General features: G+C 34.6%; 1 protein-coding gene across 1 annotated transcript in view; it reads left to right on the top strand.

The window, feature by feature from the left end:
• Nucleotides 1–23,116, top strand: part of LOC131840655 (programmed cell death protein 4) — a 30,157-nt gene extending 7,041 nt beyond the window's left edge. The window contains exons 2-10 of the mRNA XM_059188830.1: nt 3,794–3,954; nt 6,645–6,746; nt 10,411–10,528; nt 14,302–14,461; nt 16,372–16,461; nt 17,070–17,202; nt 19,032–19,142; nt 20,761–20,900; nt 22,585–23,116. Coding sequence (XP_059044813.1) covers nt 3,794–3,954; nt 6,645–6,746; nt 10,411–10,528; nt 14,302–14,461; nt 16,372–16,461; nt 17,070–17,202; nt 19,032–19,142; nt 20,761–20,900; nt 22,585–22,657 — 1,088 coding nt within the window. The 3' untranslated portion in view covers nt 22,658–23,116. The remainder of the gene's footprint in view (nt 1–3,793; nt 3,955–6,644; nt 6,747–10,410; nt 10,529–14,301; nt 14,462–16,371; nt 16,462–17,069; nt 17,203–19,031; nt 19,143–20,760; nt 20,901–22,584) is intronic.
• The last annotated feature ends 1,275 nt before the right edge of the window (nt 23,117–24,391 follow it).

Here is a 24,391-nt window from a genome sequence, read left to right as displayed (position 1 = left end):
GTAAACAAACATATTTTGCAACTTATCAGTGTACCTACTATTGCATAATCGAACGTTATCACTCGCAATTTAAACCCTTTCACCTTGAATGTGTTATAATAGAATAGAATAGGTGGGTCATATTATGAGTCACCATTGTTACAAACAACTATAAATACACTTTATACAAAGTTATCTGTTATTTTTTTTAATGATAATCATTACATAGTGTAAAACGAAGTCGCTGTCGCTATCTGTCCGTCCCTATGTATGCTTAAATCTTTAGAACTACGCAACGGATTTTGAAGCGGTTTTTTTAATAGATAGAGTGATTCAAGAGGAAGGTTTATATGTGTAATACATGTACACCCGTGCGAGAAATTGATTGCCAAAAATATAGCAGATTTACCAATATTAAAATTTAGAAGAATTTTAAAGTATTTTTTTTTTAATAATAAATTATATCACGTAAATGATACATCATCATCTGCTTGTTCCTTATCCCGTTTATTTTTGGTCGGCGTAATATGTTATTAATGAATACATATAAAAATCAAATTTAAATATATCTCAATTAGGGTTCATTCCCGGGAATTCTCGAGTCGAGAATTCCCGGGGTTTTAAATCGTTGGGTTTTGTTCCCGGGAAGTCAAGTTCGGGAAAAGTCGAGAACTCGAGAAAAGTCGAGAACTCGAGAAATCAAGTACCTATATAGAAATTAAATTGCCGTTTGTTTTGTTGTGTGGCGGCGCAATAATTCAAGATTAAGGTTTTCTTTAATGTATTTTTTTTTTATTTTACAGAAACTATTTTTATTTACAAGTTTAAGGTAATTTTTTCTAATAAATAACCAGCCAAAAATGGTGCTGTCATTATAAATATAAGTCTGAATAATATTAGATCCTAACATATGAAAGTGGTGTTTTGTAAGGGAGTAAGTAACCTGAAGTATTTTTTTTTTCAAAATATAACAATTTAATTTAATCAATAAAAGTTTCATAATTAATTTCATAGTTAAATTTTATATTTAGTATTTAACAAAAAATGCAGTGGTTTTCCTCTCAAATGAAACCACTGAGTTTGTTTACGTTATTGGAAGCAAATAATATAAGAAAACGTACGTAAATGTAAATTTCTCGACAACCCAAGAATTAATCTCGAGAATTCTCGAGACCCGAGAAATTGAAAAGCTGGAGAAGTCATGAACCCTAATCTCAATGTTAAAGTTTAATATTGACTTATGTTATGTATTTATATAGTCATATATATTTGCTTTAATATATTTAGTATAGTATCGTTTTATATATGTATTATAATATGTAGATTTATTAACTGTACATAGTACATACATAGTAATATTCTATTTGTGTATTTAGAACTCTTGCACTATCAGTATCCGCGATATATGTCCATTGTCACAGCGTTGGGTTGGCTGGAAGAGATCTCTTTCAGAGATAACCCACCCTTGCTCACATTTTTATTTACAAATATATTGTTTCTTACTATATATAAGTGCAAAAAATAATATATAATTATAATTTTGTAACTAACGGGCTAAATGTAACCTGTTTTACATGGCAAATAAATAAATATGAAATCTAAAGCATTTAATAGAAGTGTTGTAATAATAATCTTAGGACAATTCACACAGCGCCATCTAGACCCAAGTTAAGCTAGCTAAAGCTTGTGTTATGTGTACTAGATAACTGATACAAATATGTTAAATTAATATTAAAATACAGTACAATAATAATAATAATCTCAGGACAATTCACACAGCGCCATCTAGACCCAAGTTAAGCTAGCTAAAGCTTGTGTTATGAGTACTAGACAACTGATACAAATATTTTTCGTTTTTCTGTTTAATACCTCCAAGAATATGTGTGCAAAATTTCATGATAATCGGTTCGGTTTTACGTATTGGGAAGATTTGAAATAATAGCTCGATGCAGATGTGTTTTATTTAGTTCTCCAATTCCAGGTATTGCACAACTCACGTATACCAATTGTTTATACCGAGAATAGAATATATCTGTTATCATTGTGTGTCATGAGTATAATTGTTTGTATCGGTCTGGGTGTTTTCTATGTATAATATGTATTTATTTACAAAAAAAAATCCATGTATTTATGCATGTTGTCTAGTACCCATAACACAAGCTCTATTTAGCTTGGGACTAGATGGCGCTGTGTGAATTGTCCTGAGATATTATTATTATTATCATTAATTCGGTGTCTTCAAACAAGAATTCCGTTCCTTCCTTTTTCTGCATGTTGGTGGTGCCTTATAGTGACGCGACCAACATCACAATAATACTTACGTTACTCTATGGTTTTACATACACACGTTACTCTATGGTTTTAAATTTAAAATATAGATAAGTAATAAATTACGTTCTCTATACATGGAAGCTAACATACGCGACAGAGTAATAAACATACAAACTTTCGAGTTTGTCATAATAATAATAAGATTAGAAAGAAGATGTAGTTATATATTTCTGAATAATACGTCTACAAAGTCACGTGCGCAGCTATATATAAATGTGTTTATAAACAGACTATTTCAATACATATATTAAGTACCTATTTATAGATCGTTTAATAGGTATTTTAATATAAGTTGATGTTATTGTAAGTAATACTTGTTTGCCGCTGCCTGATAAGCCATATCCCGCCTGATAACGGTGTTCTGTACATAACATGTTGTTAGCGGTCTACATCCTAAGTTCTAAGTTTTTAAAAACATGTTATTACACATTCTAAGTTGTCTATACATATAAATAAAATTGGAGTGTCTGTTTGTAATATTGAAATAACCGTTTTTACTACATGCATATGAATATAAATATGGTAAATACAGCAAAATAACATTTTTTACAATTTTTGTCCGTCTGTCTGTCTGTTTGTTCCGGCTAATCTCTGAAATGGCTGGTCCGATTTTGACTTTTTTTGACAGGTAGCTGATGTAATAAGAAATAACCTAGGCTACTTTTATTTAAGAAAAAAAACTTTAAATTCAACGCGGACGAAGTCCAGCGTGTACAGCTAGTAACTTATATATCTATACTAATATTATAAAGCTGAAGAGTTTGTTTGTCTGAACACGCTAATCTCAGGAAGTACTGGTTCGAATTGAAAAATTATTTTTGTGTTGGATAGTCCATTCGTCGAGGAAGGCTTTAAGCTATATAACATTACGCTACGACCAATAGGAGCGGAGCTGCAATGAAAAATATTGTATATGGTGGGGAAATGAAAAGCAGACGAAGTTGCGAGGTTTAGCTAGTTTGTTAGTAATGTAGACTAATAACACCATTACCTAACATGGTACTAGCAATGTACATAAAATATTTTCTTTGTAAAAAAGCTTATTATAAAATTGAAGAATTTATAAATGATAATGTTTTTGTAGAAAATATCTAACTTAAAATTCATAGCGCTGACAACGTTATCTGATTGAACAGAGATTAAGTGCGTAGCGGTTTCTATGTTGATTGTCGCATGCTTAATCCTATTTATTAATTAAATATAAGTAAATCAATATTTATTTAAAAGAGCAATACACAAGTTTCTTGCTTATTCTTCTTGTGATGAATCTGCATTCCGAATAAGCGGTGGAATAAAAAAAAAATTGACTATTCAAAAGTGCTTATATTAAGTTTATTAGAATAAAGATTATTTCTATTAAAATAAAATAAATCGTGACGTTGAGGCAAAGAATGCGTCACATCGTATGGTCCAACTACGTATTGTATATGCCAACAAATTTGCATGCGATCGATTTGTTAATGTATTCAATTTTGTTCTGCAGGTGGCGCTGGTGGCAAGGGAGTGTGGGGTGCTCCAGGATCAGAAATGCTGGAGGAGTACGAGGAGGATGCCAATGATCCTAATTACGACTCGGAGGCTGTCACCAACGGGGACATCGAGTTCAAACAGGTCATCGTGGAGGCGGATCCAGAGGAGATCATTGTAAATATATTTTTTTTTACGTACTTAGGCTTTTTTTTTTATGGACGATAATTTATTTATTCACTTATTTCGGGCAACTATATATATGGACTAATACACATAAACTAATATATTGATATTGTCTGTGTGATCACGGCACTGTAGACGGCAATCTGCCACGGTAGCGCCGTACACACCACACCTTTCGGCCAGTAGTCCTCCTTCATGAAGGTGGGACCCGGACTCCAGCTGCGTCACCCTCAATGTCAGGTTACTCCTGGTCTATATGTAGTCGACAATTTCCTGCTCCTTTGTGGCGTAGTGTAGACAGACGGGACAGGTACATGCCGTGGTCGGAAATGAAATGGTGCACCTGCCTGCGCTAACGGTTAACGCTGGCGGGGCACCAGTGGAGGGTGATAAGATGAATGATGAGTTCAGGTCAGGTCATCGTGACAAATTCACCAGGAATTTATCATGATGGTTTTATACGTTTATCAGTTATCCAGATCTGCCACGGTAGCGCCGATATAGCACACCTTTCGGCTAGTAGTCCTCCGTCATGAAGGTGGCCAGCATGTTGGTGGGACCCGGGCCACAAAGTGGACCCTCCACACCAGTGGAGGATGATAAGATGAATGATGAGTTCAGGTCAGGTCATCGTGACAAATTCACCAAGAATTCATGATGATGGTTTTATACGTTTATCAGTTATCCAGTCCACATACAAGTTTCACTTAATATAAGATCAGATGGCGTTAAAAATAGGTAAAACTTTATTAGAATTTGAAATCGTTTACGGGAATAGGTCGTTTTTTGCTTTGTTTATATTTTTATGCTAATGTGTTTGCGCAAGCGCATTATAACGACGCGTCGCGTCCTCGATTTGAAACTAGGGCTGTGGAAAATATCGATATCGTTATCGAGAAAGAAATAATCTTTATTCAAATAAACTCAATACAAGCACTTTTGTATAGTCATATTTTTTAGTCTACCACTCATTCGAACGAATCATCATAAGAAGTATGATCAAGAAAGTGTGTTGCTCTTTATATATATTTAAGAATTTTGTGTGAATACATACTAATAGCCATAGCAGCCTAATAGCAAACTCGACATAAATAAGATTATCAGCATAGACCAGTCACTATGAAATTTTCAGAATGGGCTACAAAGGGAATTCTTAAAAGCATAAATATATTATTTGATTTATATGCCCAAATGAAATATCATTTTGATAGTATGTTTGTAAATTATATAAGAAAAGATACAGTAAACATAGTAAATATGGAGAATTTTTGTGTTGATATTATTTCTATAAATTATTGAATATTATTTATCCTCACAAACTTTCTGTTTTATAATATTCATATGGTTTTCGTTTAAAAGCATATTTTTTATACTACGATGGTGGCATACAAGTATACGGCCCACCTGATGTCACGTGCCGACCCCTAAGAAACCCTAACATACCCTTCTTGAAAAACCCCATCCTGTGATCTCGTAAGAAAACGTCGGCAGGTAGTTCATTACACAGTCTAAGTATGCATATGAATATTGGAATTATATTGTTATAAAAATATCGATATATCGATATGTTTGTCACTTCGGACATCACTATATGATACTGAACAGTTGCATGAGCTGAATGGAATATGAACAGAGGTCATTGACAGCCGTTGACTCCACTATTGCCACGCAATCATTGTCACTTGTCACACAATGTGACAGATATGTCGATGCACTGTCACGTTTACAACTATTCTATTAATTTTCACCAAAAATTTACTTTTTTTCTGAACTACACATCCGCAATAACGTTGTCCCTTTTTACGAAAATTGCGGAGTTTTTAAAATTATGCTTAAAATATATTATATCAATAAAAATAAAATCATTACACACACTACCAAGTATTATGTATTATTACATCAGCTACCTGCCAAAAAAAGTCCAGTCAAAATCGGTTCAGCCATTTCAGAGATTAGCTAGAACAGACAGACAGACAGACAAAAATTGAAAAAAAAAAATTACGTATGTACCGTAGTTATATTCATATGCATGTAGTAAAAAACGGTTATTTCAATATTACAAACAGACACTCCAATTTTATTTATATGTATAGATGTATAGATAAAAATAAAATATCTAAGTATGTATATCAGTTGTCTAGTACACATAACACAAGCTCTGAAAGTGCAAAAAAGTTATCATATCTTCTTCGTCCATGCACCCACTTTATATGATGAATATAAATGTTGGCTGAAAGAGATTTCTTTCAGAGTAAACCTTCCATTACTCATATTCATGCATCTAAATATATATAACTCAAAGGTGACTGACATAGTGATCTATCAACGCACAGCCCAAACCACTGGACGGATCGGGCTGAAATTTGGCATGCAGGTAGATGTTATGACGTAGGCATCCGCTAAGAAAGGATTTTAATTAATTGTAGAATTAATTAAAATCCTTTCTTAGCGGATGAGAATCCTTTCTTTCTTGAGGGATAACCTCAAGGGGATGAAAGTTTGTATGAAACTTTGTCAATTTTAAACCGATCGGGCTGAGACTTTGCATGCATAAAGCTACTATGACGTAGGCATTCCCTAAGAAAGGATTTTGATAAATTCCACCCCTAAGGGGATAAATTAACGCGAGCGAGCCGCGGGCAAAAGCTAGTTGAGTACATAATCAATTTTCTTGATTGCAGCGCAAGGCCGAACCCGTTATCCTGGAGTACTTCGAGCACGGCGACACGAACGCGGCCGTGGAGGACTTTCTGGAGTTCGTCACCGCCAAGCGAAGCCATTTGGTAAGATTTTAATAGATAATGATGAAGCATTTTTATTTAGAACGGAATAAAATTACTCACAACTCACATATTAATGTATTGAGAATATGTTGATTGAGAATTCGAATTGTTTTATATAATACACTAGCTACTCGCCCCGGCTTCGCACGGGTGTACATGTATTATATATATAAACCTTCCTCTTGAATCACTCTATCTATTAAAAAATACGGCTTCAAAATCCGATGCGTAGTTTCAAAGATTTAAGCATTCATAGGGACAGACAGCGGCAGCGACTTTGTTTTATACTATGTAATGCTTTATTACGACCAACGAAACAACATAATAATGTCATGTCATTTTACTATATTTTATATTTTTTTTTTGTTTGAATTTTGTTACTTTTTTATTACAATTTATATGATGCTAGCTGTCCCTGCAAATAATAGTGGTTGATGGTAGAAGGGTAAAAATTATGAGTTGTATGTATGTATTTGATAATACCAAATTGAACAAAAAATAAAGAAACATTTTTTAGCTCACCCTTATCACTTAGGGGTATAAAAAAATAGATAACAACTTATCGAGTATACATATAAAACTTAATCAAATTCGGTAGTAGTTTAGGATTTCATCGCGAAAAACAACTGGACACGTTATTTTTATATCTGAAGATAATTATTTATATGCTGCTGTGAGCATCGTCATTGTTCTGTTGTGATGTATGATGTGATAAATATTCTATTCTATTTATTGTAACATTAGCCGTACCCGTGACTACGTCCGCGTGGAATTTAACTTTATTTTTCTAAAATAAAAATAGTCTAAGCTACTCCTCATTACATCAGTTAACTGCTAAAAAAAGTCCCGTCAAAATCTGTCCAACCATTTCAGAGATTAGCCGGAACAAACAGACAGACAGACAAAAATTGTAAAAAATGTTATTTTGGTGTATGTACCGTATCTATATTCATATGCATGTAGTACAAAACGGTTATTTCAATATTACAAACAGACACTCCAATTTTATTTATATGTATAGACTAGCTGTACCCGCGACTTCGTCCGCGTAAATAATGAAAAAATATTTAACTCAATTAACACAATATCAGTCACATAAATAAGTTTCATCGTTTTAGCTTCAAAAATGATAAAAAATAATAATAAATATTTAATCAATAGGCTAAAAAATAAATTTCAAGCGTCTAGCTTTAAACATGACGATACATCTATATAACCTTGGATCTACCCTTTCAATCCTCTTGCAATCCTTTTTCACATTAAAAAGTAACCTATGTCCTTTCTCAGGATCTAGTCTATCTATGTCTGTTTCAAATTTCAATTTAAATTGGTTCAGTATCTTTATCGTTCTAGCTTCCACAACGACACAAACAGCAAATTTCCACAATAACTTTCACCCCCCCCCCCCCCCCTAAGAATATAAATTTTACAAACATTGAATGTCATATTTATTGAAAACAACAGCCTAAAAATGAGTCTCTTCTAGTTTTAAAAAGTGACGATTCTCCCATACAGCGTACCATTGCAACCCTCTTACAATCCTTTTTCACATTCAAAAGTACCCTATATTCTTTGTCCGGGTGTACCAAACTGTATACCAAATTTCTTTTAAATTTTTGTTTTGATTTGGAGCGTAAGACTGACAGAAAGACAAACAGAGTTACTTTCACAGTTATAACATTAGTGGGGTATTTAAAAATCTACCCCAAAAGAACCAATGAAAATAGTTTCATTGTTCTAGTTTCAAAAATTACGAATTTACATAATATCTATCATCCCCTATTTTATTTTACCCCCTTAAGGGTAATTTTTTTACAAACAATGAATGTCATATTTATTTATATTTAATCAAAAGCCTCAAAAATAAGTTTCAAGCTTCTAGCTTCAAAAATGACGAATTTACATAAAAACTTGCATCCCCTATTTTATTTTGCCCCCTTAAGGGTAAATTTTTTACAAACAGTGAATGTCATATTAATTATATTCAATCAACAGCCTCAAAACTAAGTTTCAAGCCCCTAGCTTAAAAAATGACGAATTTACATAAAAACTTGCATCCCCTATTTTATTTTACCCCCTTAAGGGTAATTTTTTTACAAACAATGAAGGTCATATGTATTTATATTTAATCAACAGTCTCAACAATAAGTTTCAGGCTTCTAGCTTCAAAAATGACGAATTTACATAAAAACTTGAATCCCCTATTTTATTTTACCCCCTTAAGGGTAATTTTTTTACAAACAATGAAGGTCATATGTATTTATATTTAATCAACAGTCTCAACAATAAGTTTCAGGCTTCTAGCTTCAAAAATGACGAATTTACATAAAAACGTGCATCCCCTATTTTATTTTACCCCTTTAAGGGTAATTTTTTACAAACATTGAATGTTATTTTTATTTATATTTAATCAACAGCCTCAAAAAGTAAGTTTCTAGCTTCTAGCTTCAAAAATGACGATTCTTCCATACAATCTTTCATCCCCCCTTTTAACCCCCTACAACCCTTTTTTCGCATTAAAAAGTAGCCTATGCCCGTTCTCACGGTCTAGACTATCTGTATACCCAATTTCATTCAAATCGGTTCAGTAGTATTGGCGTGAAAGCGAGACAGACAGACAGACAGAGTTGCTTTCGCATTTATAATATTAGTAAGGATTTTTGTCGCAGGACAAAAATATTTTTGTCGTTTCCGTACAAATAGTAATTTTACAGTATTAATCTACAAACCAACATTTTGTTTCTTACAATCAGCTAAATAATTTAAATAATTTCATAATATATGACACAATGAAAAGGTCATTTATTTTATAAAAAAGGCAGTTAGTTTTTATTTTAGTGAAAAATAAGAAAATTCTATTTTGATACAACAACCATATATTTATTAATACCTATACTTTTAATTTTTTGTTAATGCTTTTTAAATAAACACCCACACATTATTTCTGTATACCTACAAAAATGGGTAAATAATTCAATTTCGGATAGTGCCACACCACAACATTATTTTAAAAATGTAAATAATAAAATGTGAAGAAATTGTGATTGTTATTAAGTTTTTTTTAATAAGTTCGTCAGAACAGAGAAACAACATTTGACATTTATTATTATTTGACATTGGACATTGACTTTAATTTTTGTGATTTATATTGTAAAACTTTAAGTTGGGCTAAAACAAAACTAATTAATAAAAATAATTGCCATGTCATGTTTCCGGTAAGATCTTTCGTTTTACATTATGTTATCTGTGGTTTTGTTCTCTGTGATGGATACCTTATTGGCGCAAACGCATGCGATGTGTTGATTGGTTGTTAGCTAGTGAAATGAAAAGATGGCGAATGGCGCAAACGCACGCGATGTGTTGATTGGTTGTTAGCTAGTGAAATAAAAAGAGGACGAATAAGTGTGCGATGTATTCAACCGCATAAAGATAACCTTGTATTTCCATTTTGAATCCCTTACAACCCTTTTTTCGCATTAAAAAGTAGCCTATGTCCTTCCTCGGCGTCTAGACTATCTGCGTACTAAATTTCATTCAAATCGGTTCAGTAATTTTGGCGTGAAAGCGAGACAGACAGACAGACAGACAGACAGAGTTACTTTCGCATTTATAATATTAGTAAGGATGTATAGACTACTATACTAAATTGAATGTTTTGTTACAGGTGTGCGAGACAATAGTAGAAATAGCTTTGGACCATAAGCCGTCTCACTGTGAAATGGCCTCTGTACTTATCTCTGACCTCTATGGCAGAATACTCTCCGCTAAGGACATTGCCTATGGTTAGTTTTAAAGTAATTATTACTTATTACGGTAGAATCCCGATTATCCGCAGTCATTCGTCTAGGCCAGTGATTTCCAAAGTGGTCTATAATGACCCCCAGGGGTCTATGACAAACTGCAAGGAGTCTAACAGCGGTCATCTTGATTGGTATGTATTATATTATAGTGCACAACTGTTAACTAGGATGTTATAATGACAAGACACTTTACGAGACTGATTATTTATTATATTGACGGTGAACATAAAATATTAATAACAATGTACCCACATATATGCCATTCTTCCCCCCCTAGCTACAAAGTAATATATACATAATAATTATTTACTTGTAGATATATAACACTGTAACGAAAAGAAATAACCTAAAACAATTATATTTACTACACCTGTACATACCATAATACTTAATCTTATATATAAAATTTTACGTCCAATTAGTATAATAAAACTAAAAACACTGAAACAAAAAAAAAACGTTTAACTTTAAAGTTCAATTAGTATAAAAAATAACTAAAATTAAAAAAAAATACAATTACATATTAAACCAGTTGTCTTATGTAAGTATAACAGTAATATACTACGCTTACTGGTGTACGCATACACAAATGGAAAAATGTACAGCTTGTGTGAAACCTAAAATATTTGTAAAAATTATTCATCCATTCCATATCTTGACACCGGTTTGCGTATTCGAATTGAACGCGATCTAGGGGCATCGCCATCGGGTGACTCATGAGTCCCTGGCGAAAGCACCTGTGGGTATAGTGACCGCGGGCCTACCGGCTGTGTCTCCGTCACGGGTTCAATATCGGGTTCAGGTAGATTTTGGTCGTTGTTGGACACGATTTGACCGCTACTGATTGATGCAGCGTCCCCACTCGATCGACGTTCATAATCATATAATAAATTTGAATCAATACTATTAAATATGCGTAACTGATCGACATGTTTTTTTAAATATTTATTATTATACTTGACATAGTACGTCAATGGACCCACACGGTCAGTGACAACACCCCTTTCCCATGTAAATGTATTACGCCGAAACAACTTAAAATACACGTGATCCCCGACGCTGAATTGTCTATAGGTATTATTATTTTTATATTCAATCTGTTTTCTTTGTTTATTTTTCACTAACTCGCTCGTGCTGGGTTGTAACAAACTAAAAGGTGTACGCACCTCTCTGCCTAGCAACAGGCTTGTTGGAGTTTTCCCAGTTATACTATGTGGTGTAGACCGGTATATTAATAAAAAATTGTCCAACGCCAATTCCGAATCTATTTTGTCATGAACCGCTTTTTTTAATACTTTTTTAATTATTTTTACCGCATTTTCTCCCGCCCCGTTACTACTAGGTTTATAAGGAGTCGTTGTTATTGGATGTACACCTAGACTGTTCAAAAAAATTGTAAACTCATGACTAGAAAATGGTGGTCCATTATCGGACACCAATTCATGTGGAAGACCAAATCGTGCAAATACTTTGCGCAATTTGTCTATGGTCGAAGTAGCTGAAGTGTTGTGAACTCTAAATGACTCAATCCATTTAGAGTGTGCATCTATGATAACAAAATAATACTTAGAATCGCCGGGTAACGAGAAAAAATCAACGTGTATTCGGTACCAGGGTTCCTGTGGCCACACCCACGGGTGCAGCGGCGCGGGCGCACGTCCCGCACGCGCCACACACACGTTCTATGTCGCCATTGATACCTGGCCAGTATACATAGTTTCGAGCCAAATTTTTACATTTCACCACACCCTGATGCGTCTGGTGTATTAAATTTAAAATAGCCTCTCTCAATGCGCCGGGAATAACAACCCGATGACCATATAAAATACAGCCTTGCTCGATACTGAGATATTCCTTTATTTCAAAATATGGCTTTAAATCTTTACATTTACAGTATATCCAATTAGATTTAATACTTTTATGTAACTCTTGCAATACTTTATCGGATGCTGTATATTTTGCAATATCCTTGTAACTAATGGGAGACGTATTTTGTATAACATTAATGTATGAATCGATCCGCGTACTCTCTTCTGTCACAACGGTCGGAATCCTCGATAGGCAATCGGCTACACAATTATATTTTGAACTGATACACTTAACTTTATAGTTGTACGCGCCTAGTATTACGGCCCAGCGCTGAAGACGGCTCGCGGCCATCAATGGGACTCCCTTATTTTCATTGAAAATAGACGCGAGCGGTTTACAGTCTGTGACTAAAGTGAATTCTCGACCATACACATTTTACACATTTTAGCTATATGCCCTTTTTTTCCGCACACATAACACTCACTATATAAAAACGAACACTTGTCTGACGCATGATTTCCATCGCAACGATGACACCTGTGCTGGGTGCGCTGCGGTACTCGATTACTACCGCGCGCTTGTCGCCGTGCTCCCCTTTGCCAGTCACGGCCGCTACCGGCGCCGGTACTGCGGCCGCTGACTGCATACACAGGTTCCTGGTCGGTGACACCGCTGCCGCCACGACCACGCCCAGCTTCCGTAGCCGGTCCCGAGTCTCGTTCCATCGTCTCCAACGATAGTGCCAATTCACAGGCACGAGTAAATGTGAGGTCCTCGTCCTTCTCTGTTAACAGGCGTTGCCGTGTACGATCGCTGAGAAGTCCATAAACGAATTGATCACGCAGATTCTCTTTTAATTTGTCGGTAGATGAAAATTTACACGCCTTACTTAATTTCTTCAATTTTACAAGATAATCGCTTATTGACTGTCCCTCTGTTTGTTTGCATGATCTAAATATAATTCGTTCAGCGATAATTGATCTCTTTGGAGATAAATGTTCGTCAACGAGCGATTCGATTTTTTCAATTGACACGTTTTCAGGTTTTTCCGGATAACATAAGTCGATTATAAGGTCCAAAGCTTCGGTGCCAACCACGGCCATCAAGTATTTAGATTGGTCTACAATTTTCACATCATTAATTACGAACCACGCTCTAAGTCGACTCATATAGGTGGGCCACCGATCCACATGTATTTGGAATTCTTTCAAGTAGCCAATATCCTTCGATTTTTTTTCACTCATTATGTCACAACTAATAATATCAATGAACAATTTATATAATAATTTGGATTCTCTCGTCGCCAAATGGTATGTATTATATTATAGTGCACAACTGTTAACTAGGATGTTATAATGACAAGACACTTTACGAGACTGATTCTTTATTATATTGACGGTGAACATAAAATATTAATAACAATGTACCCACATATATGCCATTGATGTTTTTACTTAGTTTTTAACACTAAACTTTACTACAGTTAGAAATTAACAAAAAATCAATACCAAGTAAGAATTGATGATTTGAATTTTTTTATTTTTTTTTATATACTATGATGGTGGCAATCAAGCATACGGCCCATCTGATGGTAAACGGTTACCGTAGCCTATGAACGCCTGAAACACCAGGGATATCACGTGCGCGTTGCCGACCCTTAAGAAACCTTAATATTTCATGGCTTTCTTGAAGAACCCCATGCTGTAGTCTCGTGGGAAAACCTCGGCGGGTAGTTCATTCCACAATCTAAGTGTACGCGGGAGGAAACTCCTCTGAAACCGCACTGTGGCGACCATTTAGGTTCCAGCTTGTGGGGATGAATTCTCTGTCGATGGCGAGCAGTTAATTCTGCTACCATTAAGAGTGTGAGACCACAAATATTCAGTGTGGAACTGGTTACCACCGGGTCTCTAGTCCGCATGCTGAATGTCTGTCTGTCTGTGCAGCGTTCGAGCAGCTGCTGGAGAAGCTGCCGGATCTAGTGTTGGATACCCCGGATGCGGCCGTGCTGTTGTCGAACTTCGTGGCGCGCTGCGTGGCCGATGACTGTCTACCACCAAAGTTCGTGCAGGCGCAGGCGAATGCACAACTCAGTCCGCCCGCCAGGTTAGTTATACTAATAATGTCTCAGGACAACTTACAGCGCCGGGGGAAGGGAATTGTTAGTAATGTGGATTGATGATCCCATTGCTAGCAATGTACCATGTCAGATCGACCTCCACGCGGTTCCCCCTGGAAACCATCGTGATACATTCCCGGTGAATTTGTCACGTTGGGCTGATCTGGTCATCCTCCACTGGTGCCCGGCCAGCGTAAACCGTTAGCGCAGGCGGGTGGATCTTTCCATTATCATCCTTTAAAAAAAACTCACAGCGCCATCTAGTTTCAAGCTAAGCAGAGCTTGTGTTACGGTTATTGGTTACACGACGCATTCTTTCACGCTCAATTTATCGCGGAAAAGCCAGCACACTTAGTTGTGAGTAATTGCATTTTATTTTTTGGGTTCACATATATTATTTTCCAAAGACACGTTTAAAATTGTTTTTAAACTGTCGTGTTTAATATACATTATTTATATATATTGACAGCCTCGGTGGTCTAGTGGTTTAGCACACCGCTTTACTATCCGATGGGCGTGGGTTCGATTCCTCGCACGGTACAAACATTTGTATTCATGAGTATGATTGTTTGTATCAGTCTGGGTGTTTTCTATGTATAATATGTATTTATTTACAAAAAAAAATGTATCCATGTATTTATATCAGTTGTCTAGTACCCATAACACAAGCTCTGCTTAGCTTGGAACTAGATGGCGCTGCATCAATTGTCCTGAGACATTATTATTATTATTATTATATTATTAATCGGGTCTTAACACAAATAACTTTATGTTTATTACCTCTCTCGACGTTTTGACTAGGTTGCACTAGACGTGGTCACGAGCTGACTGGAGTAACAGCGATGTCAATGTAGATAAGTGACAGCAGTTTTTTCATCTATCATCACTAGATTGTTCAACGAAAGATGATGAACGAACGTCGATGATAAAACTGCTGGCTTGATAATGACACTATAGAAAGTTCTAAATCGAAATATTTGTTTAATAAAAAGGGCAATTAGTCTTTGTGTAAAATAAAAAAATATATTTTGATATATGTTATTAATACCTATACTTTATTAATTTTGTGATAGCGCACTTTAAATAAACACCCACACATTATTTCTGAATAAATTATAAAAATGAGTAATTAATATTAATATCTAGAATAGAATAGAATAAAAAACCATTTATTCAAATAAACTTACATTGAAGCACTTTTGAATAGTCATAACATTTTTTTTTAATCTACCGCTCATTCGGAATGCTGTCTCATCACAAGAAGAACAAGCAAGAAACTTGTGTGTTGCTCTTTTAAATAATTTATTCTTACTTACAATTTAAGTTTAAGTGTGTGAATACAAACCACCGATTAGCACTAATTCAATGAAATAATAAAATAGAAAAAACATTCAATATACAACAACTGGTTAAACAATTAATAAAAGAAAATAAGTCATAGTGATTAGAGCAGACCAGTCCACACAAGCAGTACCCGTTCACGAGTATGACGGATGAGCCAGCCACCATTGCGCTCGACCATATTTTAGGGAGCCCAATGACCCGGCCCACCACGCCGCCTCAAGTCTGGACATTTTAGTGAGCATGACTACTCAAAACACCAGACCACGTCATAGCTACTCACAATTGCCATCTGATGGTTATAGTATTCACATTTCACATAAGAATGCATGCGGCAATCAATACAAAACCGCTACGCTATCTGATATTGCCACAACACTATTTAAGAATTGCAAAAACTGGCAACATTGGTAATCTCAAATTTGTCTCTGGGATTAAAAACAGACCATAGACTACTGAGATCTGTTATAATAGAGAGGACTGGCATAGGGAAGAATAAGATCCTAATAAATAATATATTATTTTTGTCTCTACAATATTGTGTGTTTGTTTGCAGGCAAGCCATTCACAGGGCGGAGACGTTGCTGTCAATGAAACAGGGGCTGGTGAGGCTCGACAACATTTGGGGCGTCGGTGGTGGTATCAGGTAAATAGCAAACATTCAATTGATAGATAAATAGACTGGACGGCAGGAAAAATAATAGGTGTAATAATAATAATTCAAATTCAAAATATATCTATTCATGTAGGTCTATTACAGACTCTTATGATATATCTATGTAATATTTATTTATTGCCAGAACATGAATACATATGTTTGTGCCGTGCGAGGAATCGAACCGCGACCATCGGAAGTAAGGCGGTGTGATAACCGCTAGACCACCGAGTCCAATAATATAATTTAGATAATTAAGTTTGACAGTTACAGTACAATGTCATTTACAAAAAAATCTTTATATATAAAAATTACGTATCACTTTGTTTATCCGCGATGGATTCCTAATCTACTGAACCGATTGCAAATTTGATTTGCACATTGTGTGCAATTTGATCCAACTTGAAAGATAGGATAGCTTACATCTCAATTTATAGTCGCAATATTATTTTATTCGAGAACCTTAGCCGCAGCAACAATGTAATATATATAGTAGAACTATATAAAATTGTAAAAAGGCGGCCTTACCGCTGAAAGATATCTCTTAAGACCTAGGAAATCGAAACTTTGAGTAATGAAGAGTATGTATATGTGTGCAGGCCAGTCAAGTCGCTGATCCGCCAGATCCAGCTGCTGTTGAAGGAGTACCTGACGTCCGGAGACCTGGCGGAGGCAATGCGCTGCGTCAAGGACCTGGAAGTGCCACATTTTCACCACGAACTTGTCTATGAGGTAAAATAATAATAATAGTATATATATATATATAAACGCGAAAGTTTGTAAATATGGATGTTTGTTACTCTCACGCAAAAACTACTGTAAGGATTTTGATTAAACTTTACAGTGATATAGCTTATGCATCAGAATATCATGTAGGCTATATTATTTATTGAAATTTAACTCGAGTGAAATCGCGGTCACAGTTTGTAATATTATATTCTCAATTTGACCACAGACTTTAACGATAAACAAAAAGAGGGTATATGCGTGTGTGGTGACATATATGGTAAAGAAAGAAAGAAAAACTTTTATTGACAACCATTATTGATATGGACATATATTTACACATTTTGACGTTGGTACATTTAACATATATATATATGTATGCACACATACACACACACACACACATACAAATTCAAATTCAAATTAAAAAATCATTTATTCATGTAGGACATTTTAGCCGCTTATGAACGTCAAGTTTTTACATTATATTTTTTTTCCATACTTATATACATATACATACATACGTAGAACAATTACCAAAAAATAAAGTGTGATGTGAAGATTGGTTTGTTTTTTTTTATTGAATTAATATATTTTTCATATATAATTTTAAAATAATATCTATGCTCTTAGCTGTCTATATAAACTATTAGCTATGCCCACGGTTTTTATAAGTGTGATGCAGACGAAGTCGCGCGGGTTTATATATCGTTACATAGTATAAAACAAAGTCGCTGTCGCTGTCTGTCCGTCCCTATGTATGCTTAAATCTTTAAATTACGCAACGGATATTGGAGCGGTTTTTTTTAAAATAGATAGAGTGAGTCTAGAGGAAAGTTTATATATATATCTAGACACGCGGTAGCGTGTCAAGCCGAGTTTCAAGTAACTGGCGAGCAGCACCGTGTGTATATTTACACGAACCATTTGGAGCCACTTTTGACCCCCTCATAACTCAAAAACTCTTTCACATAAACCTGTCAAATTTGGTTCATATATTGAGACTTGCGAGATAAATATGTGTTCCAAATTTCATAAACATATCTCTAACGGTTATTTAGATATTTATGTCCAAATATCGTCATTTTTATCACTGATCAACTATAGATCAAAATTATAACCCACTTCCAGATGACCTAGGAAGTTCAAATTTGGCATGCAGATAGGTAATTAGGTGAATATAAAGGAAAAAATATAGTATATTTCGTATATGAGAACTGGCCAAGTTAGACCTTAGGCTACAGTATATTATCCTAAGTTATAAGAAGATATGATATTTTATATTGTTTAAATACATTTCAGGACAGACCATTGAACTTGGCACCCATTTAGATCTCATCTCTTTTGTCGTAGAAGTCAACAATCAAGGCATATATCATAATATTAAACTCGGCTATCATTTCACATTTATGTTTTTGATGGGATATATATAACTAGCTTTTGCCCGCGGCTTTGCTCGCGTTAATTTATCCCTTTAGGGGTGGAATTTATCAAAATCCTTTCTTAGGGGATGCCTACGTCATAGTAGCTTTATGCTTGCAAAGTCTCAGCCCGATCGGTTTAAAATTGACAAAGTTTCATACAAACTTTCAACCCCTATTTAATCCCTTTGGGGGTAGAATTAATCAAAATCCTTTCTTCGTGGATGCCTACGTCATAACATCTACCTGCATGCCAAATTTTAGCCCGATCCGTCCAGTGGTTTGGGCTGTGCGTTGATAGATCACTATGTCAGTCACCTTTGAGTTATATATATTTAGAAGATACATGTACACCCGTGCGAAGCCCGGGCGAGTAGCTAGTAATATATATTAATATGTATGTCTTGTCTACAGACTATATTACTAGCGGTGGAAGCAATAAATTCGAGCGTAGAAGAACAATTGTGTACGTTTCTGGCGGAGTTGCGGAGGTGCGTCATAGTGTCGCCGGATCAAATGGATAGGGTGAGTGTAACATTACTACACACATATATTAGACTAGCTGTACTCGCGAGTTCACGTGAAATTTAACTTTAATTTTCTAAAATAAATGTAGCCTAAGTTACTCCTTATTACATCAACTACCTGTCAAAAAAAGTCCCATCAAAATTGATCCAGCCATTTCAGAGATTAGCCGGAACAAACAGACAGACAGACAAAAATTGTAAATTGTATTGACAGATTGTAAAAAATGTTATTTTGGTGTATGAACCGTATTTATATTCATATGTATGTGGTATAAAACAGTTACTTCAATATTACAAAATATAGATAGATAGATAATTATTTTATTTGCATCGTTAGCGCACACAATAGAAAAAAATGCTATCACATTTGTGAAACTCGCTCCTCCCCTTCCAATTCCATAATATTATTTAGGACCACTCCCACCCTCTTGCCACACATTGTCACACTTTGTCGATCCTCTCTTTTCCCCCTCCGACTATAATTTTGATTTAATAATCAGATGATTTTAGAAATGTGACATAATATATTTAAGACGCTTCACACGATCTTGTCACACATTGTCACACTTTGTCGATCCTCTCTTTTCCCCCTCCGACTATAATTTTGATTTAATAATCAGATGATTTTAGAAATGTGACATAATATATTTAAGACGCTTCACACGATCTTGTCACACATTGTCACACTTTGTCGATCCTCTCTTTTCCCCCTCCGACTATAATTTTGATTTAATAATCAGATGATTTTAGAAATGTGACATAATATATTTAAGACGCTTCACACGATCTTGTCACACATTGTCACACTTTGTCGATCCTCTCTTTTCCCCCCTCCGACTATAATTTTGATTTAATAATCAGATGATTTTAGAAATGTGACATAATATATTTAAGACGCTTCACACGATCTTGTCACACTTTGTCGATCTTCTCTTTTCCCCCTCCGACTATAATTTTGATTTAATAATCAGATGATTTTTGAAATGTGACATAATATATTTAAGACGCTTCCCACCATCTTGTCACACATTGTCACACTTTGTCGATCCTCTCTTTTCCCCCTCCGATTATAATTTTGATTTAATAATCAGATGATTTTTGAAATGTGACATAATATATTTAAGACGCTTCCCACCCTCTTGTCACACAATGTCACAGTTTATCGATCCTCTCATTGGAACATGGAGGAGGCTTTTACCCACATATATATAAAGAAACCAAATTAGTCTAACTTCAAATAGAAATTATAATTATATGAATAACTAGCTGTACCGGCAAACGTTGTTTTGCCTTAAATTTAAAAAAAAATTAGGAGTGGACTACCCCTAACATTTAGGGGGATGAAAAATAGATGTTGGCCGATTCTCAGACCTACTCAATACGCTCACAAAATTTCATGAGAATCGGTCAAACCGTTTCGAAGGAGTATGGGAACGAAAACTGTGACACGAGAATTTTATATATAAGATAAAGCTTAAATAAAATAAATAATCAATCCTTTCCCTTGATCCTTATCCTCAACATGTGACGTAATTTATTCCCATAATTAATGGAAATCCTTCAATTGTGAAAGAGTAATTTCCTGTCGTTTGTACAACGTGATGCTGATGCTGCAGGGCTTCCTGCGCGTGCTCGAGGACATGACAGATATAGTGCTGGACGTGCCGCTCGCGTACATAATGCTGGACCGGTTCATGGAACGCTGTCAGCACAAGTTCAGGCTCGGGGACGCCGTGCTGAAACGAGTGCCCACTAGGTAATCAATATTGTTTATTTATTCTCAACACATTTGCTCGTAAAGAGGATTTAATTTCACTGATCGTCGATATATAGAGCAGCTCATAAAATACTTATAAAGCTTGCTTAATAGTAATAGATCATACAGTACATATTTGAGAAAAATAATAATTGAGATATAGTATCATTACATAGTATAAGATAAAGTCGCTGTCGCTGTCTGTCCCTATATATGATTAAATTCTTTAAACTACACAACGGTTTTTGAAGGTGTTTTTTTAATACATAGAGTGATTCAAGAAGTAGGTTTATATTGTAATACATGTACACCCCCACATTTGCTCGTAAAGAGGATCTAATTTCACTGATCGTCGATATATAGAGCGGCTCATAAAACACTTATAAAGCTTGCTTAATAGTAATAGATCATACAGTACATATTTGAGAAAAATAATAATTGAGATATAGTATCATTACATAGTATAAGATAAAGTCGCTGTCGCCGTCTGTCCCTATATATGATTAAATTCTTTAAACTACACAACGGTTTTTGAAGGTGTTTTTTTAATACATAGAGTGATTCAAGAGGTAGGTTTATATTGTAATACATGTACACCCCCACATTTGCTCGTAAAGAGGATCTAATTTCACTGATCGTCGATATATAGAGCGGCTCATAAAACACTTATAAAGCTTGCTTAATAATAATAGATCATACAGTACATATTTGAGAAAAATAATAATTGAGATATAGTATCATTACATAGTATAAGATAAAGTCGCTGTCGCTGTCTGTCCCTATATATGATTAAATTCTTTAAACTACACAACGGTTTTTGAAGGTGTTTTTTTAATACATAGAGTGATTCAAGAGGTAGGTTTATATTGTAATACATGTACACCCCCACATTTGCTCGTAAAGAGGATCTAATTTCACTGATCGTCGATATATAGAGCGGCTCATAAAACACTTATAAAGCTTGCTTAATAATAATAGATCATACGGTACATATTTGAGAAAAATAATAATTGAGATATAGTATCATTACATAGTATAAGATAAAGTCGCTGTCGCCGTCTGTCCCTATATATGATTAAATTCTTTTAACTACGCAACGGATTTTGCAGCGGTTTTTTTTTAGATAGAGTGATTCAAGAGGTAGGTTTATATTGTAATACATGTACACCCGGGCAAAGCCGGGGTGGGTAGCTAGTTTAAAATAAATCAACTTAGCATCGCCCCTCAATGTTATATAGAACAATTAATAATATTTAATTTAATAATAATATTGTTACGGAAGGAAGGATGGACTGTATTAAGGCTGGTTAAAAATGAGACACGTTCTTAGGTGAGGTAAAATAGATGTAATCAGCTCGCTAGCAAAAATATAAAGCCTATATGGCATAAGAAAACAAACGGTATATTAAAACAGAACGTCAAAATATAAAATTCAAATATATATAAAAAACATAAAAACTATCAAAAAGGTTGCCATCGGCAACAAATATAATAATAATAATTAATAATAACATATTTTCTTCCTTCCTTCTTTTCTTTTCAATTATAAAATAATACTATATCCTATAAAATAACCGATTGAGATGAGTCGCAAGCTCGTTTTCTATCTTACTCTTCCAGACCTCCCTCTCTCCTTCCTGTGCTCCAAAAAATATATAATTAATCAGTTTGTTTGTAATTGCAGAGGACGTAAACGTTTCGTGTCGGAGGGCGACGGTGGCGCCATCAAGGACCACGCCCTCAAATTGCGCGAGTAAACTGCAGAGACGCGTCACAGAGCGAGCCGAATAACAGATGCGGTATATATTTATAACAGAAAGATATATTTATATATATGTTACCTATCTCTAAAGGGGTCATTGTAAATGGTATACTGAGCCTGAAGCCAGTATATATTAATAAAACTGTCATTGTATTTAAAAAAATATTATCAGTACTGAAAAATATTATGAAATTGAATAAAATTCACAAAGAAGTAAAGTGGGAAATTCAACATCCAATGTATACTATAACGGCTTGACCGATTTTTCTGATTTCTTATTGTGTAGGTATATTTGGTAGTTCATAGGCTATTTTCTATGCCCCTATTAGATAAGGGTGATGCTATACAGGAAATAATAACGTGAAAAACAATGCGGTAAGCGTCTAAATCAACTAATAATTTAGAAAACCTAGATATACAAATCGCCGCCACATGATTTATGTATGAAAAGTATAGTTATTGAAAGATTAACACTTTATTTTTCGGTGAAAGGGGTATTTTCGATTATTTTACATGGCTTTTACGCCTGGTATACCTTTTACGATTGACACTACATAAAATTATAGACTAACCGTAATATTTACAAAAATATCAAACGTCTTTTAAACTCTTTAGGTATCAATATATTAAGTCCCTTTCTTACTAAATGCATTTTCCATTTGATAGAAAGGGATAAGACACCAATCGCTAAATTTGTAGTCGAAGCTATACGGTTTCCGTTGAATTGCAAACTGCATTAATTCAACATTACTAATATTGTGAAATCAACTTTAAAGTTGTAATTTTAAGACTGATTTTCCAATGTTTGTATTTTTTATTTAGTGCAGTTTATTAAGCATGCTATCTATTCGGGGGCATACATAATTTACGTCACACGTTTAGGGAAAGGGAGTCGATAAAGTGTGACATAGTGTGACAAGGGATGGAAGGGGTCCTTATGTGACGTTACATTTCAAAATATATACATACATGTATTTAAATACATAACTTTTAACGAGAAATTTAATAATATTGCCAAATTCGTATTCATAAACAAGGTTTTGTAAATATTTGTTGATGAGTTTACGCTCGGTTTACTAGAGTAAAATTGTAAAGTATGTGACGTCACTAGTCAGAAGGGAGTCCCTCAAATGTGACCAACTGTGACAAGTGGGGAGTTGTTAGAAAATCATAAAATTCGCGTGACGTAACCTATGTATGGCTTCTTAGTACATAGTAACGTTTTTAACTACCAGTTCTTCCTCTTAAAATTTATCTAAGAATAGAATATTGCGTGTTATTGAATAAATTTAATATTCTACGTGTTTGGTAGTACAAAGAGGTTTCTAAATAAATTTAAGGTAATTATTACCATTGTTTTCTCAAGCTGTTTTTATTAGTAATAGTACAATGTAAGAGGCATGATATCGTAGTCCTCCCGAATGGCAACACATGAATCTGCGTGCATCACGTCATCATGTCATCCACGACGGTCACATGATGACGTGATGGCCGTAGTTCAGTCTGTAGTAGACTGTACTTGTGACGGTTACCATTTACCAACCGCCTGTTGGTCGTCAGTTTTTTGCCATTCCAGATACATGGTAAAAAATATTTCAAAGCAATAAATATGTAACAAGAATACATAAACTAACGTACAAATATATTTACAAAATAGTTTTATATATACTTAAGGTTTAAAGAAAATAGTGCTCGATATATTCATGGGTTAAATAGGGGTGTATAGTTA

Source organism: Achroia grisella, unplaced genomic scaffold (genome assembly GCF_030625045.1).
Source record: "Achroia grisella isolate CSIRO2021 unplaced genomic scaffold, CSIRO_AGI_Agris_v1 utg149, whole genome shotgun sequence".
Lineage (NCBI taxonomy): Eukaryota > Metazoa > Arthropoda > Insecta > Lepidoptera > Pyralidae > Achroia > Achroia grisella.
The sequence above is the reverse complement of the archived record's forward strand: the minus strand, read 5'-3'. Positions and strand labels throughout refer to the sequence as shown.